The sequence below is a fragment of the Manis pentadactyla genome, chromosome 12 (assembly GCF_030020395.1).
Source record: "Manis pentadactyla isolate mManPen7 chromosome 12, mManPen7.hap1, whole genome shotgun sequence".
NCBI classification, from domain to species: domain Eukaryota; kingdom Metazoa; phylum Chordata; class Mammalia; order Pholidota; family Manidae; genus Manis; species Manis pentadactyla.
Window position 1 is genome coordinate 105,730,850 of NC_080030.1, and position 12,660 is coordinate 105,743,509.

Here is a 12,660-nt window from a genome sequence, read left to right on the forward strand (position 1 = left end):
GCCTGGCCTTTAATGAAAAGTAGCAGCTTGTTTATATACTCTTTGATTACATAAAGTCAAGTACAGGCATTGATCATTTATTTGACACATAGCATGCTTACATGAGTTTGGAAAATGAGATTAAATCACTTGGCTTTGTTCCTAGTTATTGTGGTCAGAAAATCTTGCAAAGGTTAGGTAGGTGCCAGACTCTTGGCTTCTTTACAGATGACTATCTGAAGTTTACTCTTCTATTGTTTTTATGTAGGGCTTTCATTCTTTCATAGTTATACTCTTATTCTTAATCTCTGAGAAGTTATATTTTTTAAAACACAAATTTGATCTTGCTACTTCTAAAAGCAAAAAATTAAAAAATATATTTTTAAATCAGTAGTTCTTTATTTTGGACAGCCTAAAATGCTTAGGATGTCAATCAAAAATGTGTATTACCTACCTCTGACTTGCATTCGCCAGCCTCATTTTGGGGCACTCCCTCACAGTCATACACTTAAGCTAAGCTTCTTGCTGTCCCCAAACGCATATTAACCACCCTGTTGCACAAGCATATGGTTAAACTATTAGCTCATTTTGGGTTTTCTTCAATCTCCATTAAAATTTCATTCTCTCTTCTTGAACCCCCAAATAAAAGCTCCCATAATGCCTCCACCCAGTGTAGGTCTCTCCTGGGTATTCCCTTTAGCTCTGGGAAAGTTACTCATTTCATAATTTCTCTTCTCCATCTTCTGTATCTCTCGCAGGAACTCCAGTTCCAGTTGGACATACCTCCTCTGTGCTTCTTTTCTCTCATGTATCTCGTTTTTGGGGGGGTCTGTTTATTCTGTGTCCTGAGAGATTTTCTAACCTTTCGCTTCCAGCTCACTTAATTTCAACAATCATTTTTAAATTTCTGAGAGTGCTTTGTAAATTCTCTCGTTGTTTTTGTTCTTGTTTTAGTGATGTTATATGGTCTCAAATATCTGAGAAACGAATTCGATGGTATACAAAATTTCTTCTGGTTCCTCATTTATCTTGGCCTTTCTCCATTATGCTGCTTGTTTTGTGATTCTTGGCCGGTCTTTCCGATATAGGGCTGATGGGTAAGAATGAGGATAGGAACGATTTAAAGTCGAGAAGGTAGGGAGCCACCTCCTGTACCAGCAGCTTCCTAATCATCAGAATGAATAGGGGTTTGTGTGCAGGATCCAGTATTTCACCAGTTGCCCAGATATTTCCTTCAGTCTCCTAAGAGCAAGGCCTCCCATTATGTGCGTTAGGGTAATGTTTGAGTGTTTTCATGTGTGTAGGTGGGCACAGCGGTGGGAGGATGAAACGGGCATCTCTCTAGTCCATCAACAAACCTCCCATCACCCCCTGTGTTCAGGCCCACCGCTCCCTTGCCCTTCCTTGTGTCTGTGTCATCTCGGCGTTCTCTCTGGCTTCGGTCAGCAATGCTGGTCCCACCTTCTGCTGAAGCCCTTTTGATAGTTTTTCTAGGGTGAGGAGGCTCTTTAACTCAGTCGGCACTCTAACTTCCAGAAATGTCTTGAATTCCACTTTCTGTTGATAGCACCTCTCTTACAGTCTTCCTCATTGTGACTCTGTTCCTTTGTATTATTTTACTGTCATTTTGATGGCTTTTAAAGAGTAACCTGAGGCCCACGTTTTTCCAGCCTCTATTGGCTTGTGCTTCTTAGAGAAGAAAATACACTCTTTCAAGGAGAATCAAGTATAAAACTAGCAACACCTCAGTCTAGCTGGAGAGAGAAAGCATGTGCCAAGAGAGAGAAGCTCTCACTACTAAGTGGAACCTGGGGCAGAGATACTTGGCAAATAAAGGATAGCATTTGGGCTGCTTTCATTTGACTCAGTATTCCTGTTATTTTTTTTTAAGTAATTGTAAAGTGATTGAGAGGAAGAAAGTGAGTATATCAAGGAAATTGAAAGCCGGTATTTTTATAATTCTGAAATAAATTTGTGCCGCAAAGAATTTAAAATTCGGAATAAAGGGAAGTGGGAGAAAAGGGAACCAGATCTTGGTGGAAGGAAGAGGAACACAAATTAGTGGTGTTACTGAGTTGACTTAATATGTGCACCTTCAGGATTGGCCTGTCCCCATTGTAAGTGCCTGATACGTTAGTCAGCATGTTAGCAGTTTCTTCTAAATGCTTTCTCATTCATTTGGTCATTCCTTTGTTCATTTATTCACTCAATAATTGTGATTCTCTTCATAGAGAATAAAATCCTATTTTGTCCAAACAGTTGTCTCAGATGACGTTGTAAGCCAAGAGACTAAAAGATCTGCCGTAAGCAGGTCTTACGTACAGATTAAACTAAAACCTACGTCAGTCTGCATTCCTGGTTTACATGGGCAACAACATCATGGATTATGAGGCTTATCATGAGGATGATTAGAAAATAATGGGTAGAAGGAAGAACAGGAAAATAGATCCATATTAACTTCTCTATGGAGTCAGAGAATAACATTATTACGTGAACCATTATAATCCTATCAGCATTTTGTTCTAAATTGTACCATACACAGTGTCACCTTGACATTAAAAATGAGAAGTTATTTTATAGTAGAAATATGAGTTGCAAAATTTGACTTTGCATGAGCAACTCACTTAACTCCTTAGAGTTCAGTTCACCTTTATTTCAAGTGGGAGTTGGACTTGAAATAATCCTTAAAGATCTTACTGATGCTGCATTTACAATGCTGTTAAGTACTTATTGAATGACAGCTATTCTCAGGCATTATGCTAAGCCCTTTGGGAAATACTAAGATATATATCACAATCCCTGCCCTTCGGGAGAAGATAAATACCGAAGAGCACACAAGTACAGCATACACCAAGGTCTGCATTACACAGCAGTGTATTTTAAAAACTGTATTAAAGAATCACTTAGTGAAAGAGGAGAGAATTTCCAACCTGGAGCAATTGAGAATGGTTGCATAAAGGGTCATTTGAATTATGCCTTGAATTGTATGATTTTGATAGCCCTGACTAGAAGAGTGCATCCCCACCAGCTTACACAGGAGGACAGAGATGAGAAAACCTGAAGTGTGTTCAGAAAGTACAAGTCAGCAGCTTTATGAATGGAGGGGCTGTGTTTTAGAGAAATGGGAAGTGGGAAATAGAACTAGAAGGTAAGATTATGAATCGTCTCCCCTACGATCTAAGAGCGGTATTGTAGGTTTTTGAGACAGGAGCCTAACAGGCTAGATTTATTCAGAGAGAATATGCAGGTGTGGGAGATGCTACAGAGTAGGGAGGATGTAACCTCGATGCTAAAATACCAGTGAAGAAACTGTTACACCTACCCAGGCAGGAGATAGTTAGGACCAGAAGTAGGTCAGTGGCAATCCAATCAAATGGTTGGGGCAGATGAAACAGTTCATGAAGTAAGAACCACAAGAGTTATTTAATGGTTTGGATAAAAGTAAGGATTGGAACCAGTGTGACTGGAAAAATGGAGGCACCTTTAATAAAATTTTTCAAGACAAGGGAAAAAGTTAATTTTTGTGAAGAAATATAAAGAGCTAATTCCCCACCTTTGAACAAATCTTTCCCACCTACATAGTAGCAATTTTGATGTCATAGCAGAGATAGAATATTCTCTGTGGTTCCTTGTTTTGTTTTCTTACAAAGCCATTACAGTTTCTTTGGAATATTATTAAGTTGCCAAATACTAGGAATCTCAGTTGCCTCATGTAGTAATTTAAGGATAGAGGAGTAGTACATGATGAAATTTAAATATTATTCTTTTAGATCATCATCAGTAATAGCCAGAACTTCATGATCGTAAGAGGGGAATTTTACTTTAGATTTATAAGTGTACTTATACTTGTCAAAAATTGTAATAATAGAAAATAAAATCAAATTAAGTGCACCCATCCACCAGGACTGTGCAGAGATAAGGAAGTGATAAAATTATTACAGAAACAAAATGTGAACATTTGATAGCTGTAATTAAAACTGCTCTCTCTTCCTTCTCTTAATAGCTGTAGTTGACCTATGGTCCTCTTTATCTAATTTGATAATCTGAACTTTCTTGAGTGGGGAGTTAGAAAAGAAAGAAAAATAACTTTATAATTAGTGAAGAGATACCTATGAGGAAAATAATAGAAGATTTGGAGATGTTAAAGTTTTAGAAAATATGATTTTTTTTGAGTGTAGGCAGTTGTGATTTTTTTTTTTCTGATTTCTACATAGCATCAGACAACAGAAAAGGTGCTGCCAAATGCAGACTCCAGGTGAAGGGTTTTGCAGTGTCAGATGACCTGCACTAGAAACCCTGTTGTCATGTATCATATTACCTTCACAATGAATAGTGTCTCCTGTTGCGTTGAATTTTGAAGAGTTGTTTTTATGTGTTCCATGTAATTATTTGGTTGTGTGTAATTACTTAACTGCCTTTAGAGTCATGGGCTTGGGAGGGGTGAAGACTTTCTGGCCTGGTATTTCCCAAAGTATGCTAGTCATCTGCAGTTTTAAAGAAAGGGCTCTGGGATCAATTAGGTAGGGAAATTGCTGGGTTAAGTAAACACAGTCAAACAAGATTTTTATTTCATGGTGGTGGGGGAGAGGATGCAAAGTCAGAGACATTAATATGCTAATGTGCCTGAAATAAGGAGAAACAACATACACCATTTCAGAAACTTATTTGACCACAAAATCCTTTTTTCACTGAGTGTTTTCTGAACTGTTGTTCCTCAGAACACATGTGGCTAGCTCAGATCCCTAAAATTTACAGATAAACACAAAGTGATAAAATGGCTCATTCAGTGTTGCATGGCTATTAGGCTGAGCTTGAGCTAAGGTCTCCTACCATGTTTAATTTTGCTTTCTTTTGCCCCCAAATTCAGGAAGGTCTTTAAAACTACATGATATTCCAGAGTAGATCTGTGAAACCTACACAGGGAGTTTGAAGAAATCAATAAAACCAGTGACTTATTTTTAGTATATTTTGAATTGGCACATTGGTGAAAGCTTGAAAGAGCCAATTAATATTTGTAACCAAGGTTATACTTTTGCAATAATAAATCTTTTTCCCCCCAGAAATCAACTAGCTTTCAAATTATAAAAAGTCTTACTTTTTTTCAAATTATAAAATACTCAAAAAATACAATCATGTGTATATCAAATAGCTTCCCCACTTTCCCAAAAAGGACCAGAGAAAATGTCTGTTTATGATTTGCTAAATCTATTGTTCTAGACCCCATCTCTACATAAATAAATATGTTTCTTTTAAAATTTTCTTTGCATAGATGACATTACGATAGATAGACACAGTGTTCTTTACCCATAACTTTTTCACTCAGCAATATTACTTGTTTATTCTCCCACATTATACATGTAGATCTATACATGTAGATCTTCCTTTAATGAGTCAATGTTACATTATGTTATTCCACTAAAATTTATTTAATGAGTTGCCCATTGATGTACAATAGGGTAGTTGTAATTTTTTTATCAGACAGTGCTGTAGTAAATTTTGATATAGGTCTTTTTTTTTCTTTAATCTTTGTGTGAGTATGTCTGTAGGACAGTCCTTGAAGTGGAGTTGCTGGGTCAAAGACTATGCACATTTAAATTTTTGTAAGTATTGCCAGATTGCCTTAAAAAATGGTATTGATTTGTTCTCCCACTGCCAGCATTGCAACAGGAAATCCTTAAATGGTATAACTTTGACCGAACTTAAAAAAAAAAAAAAGACTTTATACTCTGTAATGGATGACAGAGAACTTCTTGCCATGTTAATCTTAAAATCATAGAGATAATTTATAAAGTACTGATAATCGTGGTCTCTCTTTCTCTCTCCCTGCCTCCCTCCCCTGCTTTTTGCAGAGCAAATTGTTCATGGAAGGATTTAGAAGCCTAAAAGAAGGAGAACCAGTGGAATTCACATTTAAGAAATCTTCCAAAGGCCTTGAGTCAATACGGGTAACAGGACCTGGTGGGACCCCCTGTTTAGGAAGCGAAAGAAGACCCAAAGGAAAGACACTACAAAAGAGAAAACCAAAGGGAGATAGGTAATCACTTTACTTTGTTAATTTACAAACTTACTCTATTGGAAAAGATGTATGAACATTTATTTATATTTTTATTACTATATCGGATTTTATATAGTCTAGCCAAAATAAAATGAAATGCCGGCACCACATGGTTGAATAGGCTGAATATCAGGAATATTCTGGGATATCAGGAATATAGGCTATCTTGCAGTTTGAACTGTCTGCAGAATGTACCTAACCAAGCATTCCGCTGTGCGCACTGAATAATCCCATCAGCCCCTCCTCAGGTTCCATTAATTTGCTAGAGTGGCTCACAGAACTCAGGGAAGCACTTACATTTACAGTTAATTAAAGGATGTGGTAAAGGATACAGATCAATAGCCAGATGAAGAGATATGCAGCGTGAGGTCTGGGAGAGTCCCCAGCCCAGGAGCTTCTGTTGAGGTGGAGTTGGGCTGTATCTCCTTCCCTGTGTGGATATGTCCACCTGTCTGGAAACTCTCTGAATCCTGTACTTTGGGGATTTTATGGAGGCTTATATCGACACAACCTTATATAGACATGCCTGATCATTAACTCTATTTTCAGCCCTTCTCCCTTATCAAGAAAATGGGGGACTGGGTTGAAAATTCCAGGCTTCTAATCCTGGTGTGGTCTTTCTGGCGACCAGCCCCTTCCAGGAGCCATCCAGGAGCCCACCCAGATTTGCCTCATGAGAACAAAATTTCCCTATCACCAGGAAATTGCAAGGGTTTCCCGAGAGTACTGTGTCAGGAACAGAGGTCAAAGACCAGTATTCGAATGAGAGATGCTCCTAAATGTTACCACCTAGGAAATTGCAAGGGTTCTAGTTCTGTGCCAGGAGCTGGGAGCAGAGACCAGTAGATGGGTCTGCCATCTCCTTCTCTTGTGTATTTATGACATTAACTTTTTGTCTCAAATAAGATAAATAATTTTTTCAACTTGTGAAATGTATTTTAGCTTTAATTATAGTAGCTTTTAAAAATACTTCTGAAGTTCTGAATTTTTAAGCAGGCAAGTCTGTCACTCTCTACTTAATGCTACCTGACTGACTTCTATCTGCTTTTCCAAGCTACCGAATGAAAAACATGCCATCTTCATCTACGTTTTCTTACAGAATTTTTATTAGTTTGTCTTTTATACGTACCTCTCTTCTCTTTGTATTTTGTTCTTGAGGAGATGGTTATAAGGATAATAGCTTTCCTTTTCTCTCCAGATTACTAGTTAGTTCTCTCTACAGCACTGATTACCTAGTCCATATTTTCCCACATGCTTGAAAAGCCATCATAGGACAATAAATTCAATTTCTGTCTATATTTTTAGGAGCTATTTTGTATAAAGGAAATTCCATGAAAATGTGCAAAAGTATAATTGTACGCTTAACCATTAAAGTGGTTTTCTGCTCGTGAAGATAGTATACACATACATACACACATGCAGGTAAAGCAAAGAAAAAATAAAGTCCTTTTTTTTTCCTTATCTTTTAGGTAAAATCTTTCCCTATGGTTCTGGCATGTTTTTACATGTATGCTGGATTGGAGTCAGTACGGGGAGAGTAGTTGAGGCTGAGAGTAAAGATCTTGTAAGACAGCAGGACATTTCCTCATGGTGCGACCTTGTTAGCCACAGTAAGGATTTCGATTTGGGGGAGATGGGGAAGTCATTGGAAAATTTTGAGTTGAAATGTAGTATGCGCTGATTTACCTCCTTCGAGTACCATTCTGGCAGCTGTGTTGGCAGCACAAAGGGGAGAGGCCGGGACGGAAGCTGAGACCACTCGGGAGGCAGCTCAGGAGCACGGGAAGGAGATAACGGTCGTTCAGTCCGGGACGGTCACGGTGGTAAACGAAAATCCTGGCAAGAGACAACAGGATTTCCTATTGGATTAGATAATGGACTGTGAGAAAGTGAATGTTCAGGATGACTCCAAGGTTTGTTTGGTCTGACCAGTTAGAAAGATGGACCATTTACCAAGATGGAGAAGACTGGGGGAGGAGCAAGAAACCAGAAATATGGTTTATTATTAATTAATATCACTAAGTTAAATGTAGATTTGTTTAATTGGAGATGTGTAACGGACATCCAAGTGCAAATGTATGGAGTTCCGTGGCTAGAGATGAGAAATTTGGCAATATTAAGCAAAAAGATATTTACAGCCTTAACACCAAATGAGAGCACCATCTGGTGAGTATACATAAAAAAAGAAAGAGAGAGAGGACTGAGCCCTGGGGGCATTCTGGCATTTAGGGGTCAAGAGGAGGAGGAGGAGTGGCAAAGGGCCCTAAGTAAGAAGGAGGGAAACAGGAGAATCAAGAGAGGCTTTTGTCTCAGAAAACAGGGAAAGAAGTATTCCAAGGAGAGGGTGTCAGGTGTGCTAAGTGGCGCTCAGGGTGAAATGATGAAGGTGACATCAAGACTTGACCACAGGGAAATTTGGTGAAGTGACAAGATCAGATTCAGTGGACTGGTTGGGAATAAAAACCGAAGTGGGATGTGTTTAACAGAAGGAAAGGAGAGGAAGAGGAGACATTAAGTGTAGACGCGTTTTTGTTTTCCTATAAATGGGAGCAGGAAAATGAAGCAGTTGAGAAGAAATCCGACCATGTTTCTGTGTCCGTGGGAGAGGCCTAGGCGAACTGGGAGACTGAGCACGCGAGAGGGCGATTGCCGGCGTGATGTCCGCGCGAGCGAGGGAGGGTGGTGTTTAAGGCACAGCCGAGAGAGCTGCTAGCCGCAGGAGGGCAGGCGGTCCGCCCTTCCCAGCTGGGGGCGAGGCCCACCCAGCCTATGGGCAGGCAGACGGGGTAAGGTGAGATTTCTCACCTTTTTCTATTTACCTTAGTGAAATTTGGAGACGGTTATCAACTGAGAATGACAGTAGAAGAGGAGGTCTGGGTGTTTAAAAACGAAGGAGGAGGTATGGAATGGAAAAGTAAGAGTGAACACAACACCTTAGGGAGAAAAGGTAGAATTCCAGGCTATGCAGAAAATCCACTTAAGGGGAGTGAGCATGAATGTCAAGTCAAAAGTCAGTCGATACGATTGTGTTTTCCCTTCAGTCATAGTTGACTTCATGGCTACAGCTGTGAAATAGGCAGAAAGATGGGCTTACGTAGAGTTGGGGCTCTCCTAGTTGAGAATAACCCAGGAGAGAATCAGGGGCTCCAAGGGTGTATGCACGGGAGCGGTCATAGTGGCAGGCTTATGGCCTGTGCTTTGAAAAGGGGCGTCAAAGAATCGCTGTAGGTGGGACACTTACTAGAAGGCTGGTGGTGGTCAGAGGGTAACTGCTCACACTCCTTAACGTTGGTTGTATGTCTAATTGTGATGAAAGCTTTTACACCTTTGTTATCTATGATTTCCAACTGGCTAAGTTCAGGATGTCTAAAATGTTTGTCTCTCAGATTAGCAATTCCAGTTTTCCATGTGCTGCTTGTTTTTTTTTTTTCTTTTATTTTGGTATCATTAATCTACAATTACAGAAAGAACATGTTTACTAGGTTCCCCCCTTCACCAAGTCCCCCCCATATACCACTTCACAGTCACTGTCCATCTGCGCAGTAAGATGCTGTAAAATCACTACTTGTCTTCTCTGTGTTGTGCAGCCCTCCCCGTGTCCCCCATGCACTATACATGCTAATCGTAATGCCCCCTTTCTTCTTCCCTGCCCGTATCCCTCCCTTCCCACCTGTCCTCCCCAGTCCCTTTCCCTTTGGTAACTATTAGTCCATTCTTGGGTCCTGTGATTCTGCTGCTGTTTTGTTCCTTCAGTTATCCTTCGTTCTTATACTCCACATATGAGTGAAATCATTTGGTACTTGTCCTTCCCCACTTGGCTTATTTCACTGAGCATAATACCCTTTAGCACCATCCATGTTGTTGCAAATGGTAGGATCTGTTTTTTTTCTTATGGCTGCGTAATATTCCATTATGTATATGTACTGCATCTTCTTAACCATTCATCTACTGATGGACATTTAGGTTGCTTCCATATCTTGGCTATTGTAAACAGTGCAGCGGTAAACATAGGGGTGCATATGCTTTTTTCAAACTGGAGTGCTGCATTCTTAGGGTAAATTCCTAGAAGTGAAATTCCTGGGTCAAATGGTATTTCTATTTTGGCATTCTGAGGAACCTCCATACTGCTTTCCACAATGGTTGAACTAGTTTACATTCCCACCAGCAGTGTAGGAGGGTTCCCCTTTCTCCACAACCTTGCCAACATTTGTTGTTGTTTGTCTTTTCGATGATGGCAGCCATCCTTACTGGTGTGAGGTGATACCTCACTGTGGTTTTAATTTGCATTTCTCTGATGACAAGTGATGTGGAGCATCTTTTCATGTGCCTGTTGGCCATCTGGATTTCTTCTTTAGAGAACTGTCTATTCAGCTCTGCCCATTTTTTAATTGGATTATTTGCTTTTTGTTTGTTGAGGCGTGTGAGCTCTTTATATATTTTGAATGTCAATCCTTCATTGGATCTGTCATTTATGAATATATTCTCCCATACTGTAGGATACCTTTTTGTCCTATTGATGGTGTCCTTTGCTGTACAGAAGGTTTTTAGCTTGATATAGTCCCACTTGTTCATTTTTGCCTTTGTTTCCCTTGCCCGGGGAGATATGTTCATGAAGAAGTCACTCATGTTTATGTCCATGAGATTTTTGCCTATGTTTTTTTTTAAGAGTTTTATGGTTTCATGACTTACATTCAGGTCTTTGATCCATCTGGAGTTTACTTTTGTGTATGGGGTTAGACAGTGATCCAGTTTCATTCTCTTACATGTAGCTGTCCAGTTTTGCCAGCACCATCTGTTGAAGAGACTTTCATTTCCCCATTGTATGTCCACGGCTCCTTTATCAAATATTAATTAGCCATATATGTTTGGGTTAATGTCTGGAGTCTCTATTCTGTTCCATTGGTCTGTGGCTCTGTTCTTGTGCCAGTACCAAATTGTCTTGATTAGTGTGGCTTTATAGTAGAGCTTGAAGTTGGGGAGTGAGATCCCCCCCACTTTATTCTTCCTTCTCAGGATTGCGTTGGCTATTCGAGGTCTTTGACGGTTCCATATGAATTTTTGAACTGTTTGTTCCAGTTCATTGAAGAATGCTGTTGGTAATTTGATAGGGATTGCATCGAATCTGTATATTGCTATGGGCAGGATGGCCATTTTGACGATATAAATTCTTCCTAGCCAGGAACATGGGATGAGTTTCCACTTGTTAGTGTCTTCTTTAATTTCTCTTAAGAGTGTCTTGTAGTTTTCAGGGTATAGGTCTTTCACTTCCTTGGTTAGGTTTATTCCTAGGTATTTTATTCTTTTTGATGCTATTGTGAATGGAATTGTTTTCCTGATTTCTCTTTCTATTAGTTCATAGTTAGTGTATAGGAAAGCTACAGATTTCTGTGTGTTAATTCTGTATCCTGCAACTTTGCTGTATTCCGATATTAGTTCTAGTAGTTTTGCAGTGGAGTCTTTAGGGTTTTTTTATGTACAGTATCATGTCATCTGCAAATAGTGACAGTTTGACTTCTTCTTTACCAATCTGGATTTCTTGTATTTCTTTGTTTTGTCTGATTGCCGTGGCTAGGACCTCCAGTACTATGTTGAATAACAGTAGGGAGAGTGGGCATCTCTGTCTTGTTCCCGATCACAGAGGAAAAGCTTTCAGCTTCTAGCTGTTCAGTATAATGTTGGCTGTGGGTTTACGATATATGGCCTTTATTATGTTGAGGTACTTGCCCTCTATTCCCATTTTGCTGAGAGTTTTTATCATGAATGGATGTTGAATTTTGTCAAATGCTTTTTCAGCATCTGTGGAGATGATCACGTGGTTTTTGTTTTTCTTTTTGTTGATGTGGTGGATGATGTTGATGGATTTTCGAATGTTGTACCATCCTTGCATCCCTGGGATGAATCCCACTTGGTCATGGTGTATGATCCTCTTGATGTAGTTTTGAATTTGGTTTGCTAATATTTTCTTGAGTATTTTTGCATCTACATTCATCAGAGATATTGGTCTATAGTTTTCTTTTTTGGTGGGGTCTTTGCCTGGTTTTGATATTAGGGTGATGTCAGCTTCATAGAATTAGTTTGGGAGTATTCCCTCCTCTTCTGTTTTTTGGAAAACTTTAAGGAGTATGAGTATTATGTCTTGTCTGTATGTCTGATAAAATTCCGAGGTAAATCCATTTCGCTCCGGGGGTTTTGTTCTTTGGTAGTTTTTTGAATACCGCTTCAATTTTGTTGCTGGTAATTGGTCTGTTTAGATTTTCTGATTCTTTCTGGGTCAGTCTTGGAAGGTTGTATTTTTCTAAGAAGTCCATTTCTCCTAAGTTTTCCAGCTTCTTAGCATAGAGATTTTCATAGTATTCTCTAATAATTCTTTGTATTTCTGTGGGGTCCGTCGTGATTTTTCCTTTCTTGTTTCTAATTCTGTTGATGTGTGTTGACTCTCTTTTTCTCTTAAAAAGTCTGACTAGAGGCTTATCTATTTTGTTTATTTTCTCAAAGAACCAGCTGTTGGTTTCATTGATTTTTTTCTATTGTTTTATTCTTCTCAATTTTATTTATTTATTCTTGGATCTTTACTATGTCCCTCCTTCTGTTGACCTTAGGCCTCATTTGGTCTTCTTTTTCCAATT

General features: G+C 39.1%; 1 protein-coding gene across 3 annotated transcripts in view; it reads left to right on the forward strand.

The window, feature by feature from the left end:
- LIN28B (lin-28 homolog B) overlaps positions 1 to 12,660 on the forward strand; it is a 121,526-nt gene that overhangs the window by 63,099 nt on the left and 45,767 nt on the right. For all 3 annotated transcript variants that reach the window (XM_057490218.1, XM_036902853.2, XM_036902852.2), the window contains one exon: positions 5,829 to 6,013. In XM_057490218.1, coding sequence (XP_057346201.1) covers positions 5,829 to 6,013 — 185 coding nt within the window. The remainder of the gene's footprint in view (positions 1 to 5,828; positions 6,014 to 12,660) is intronic.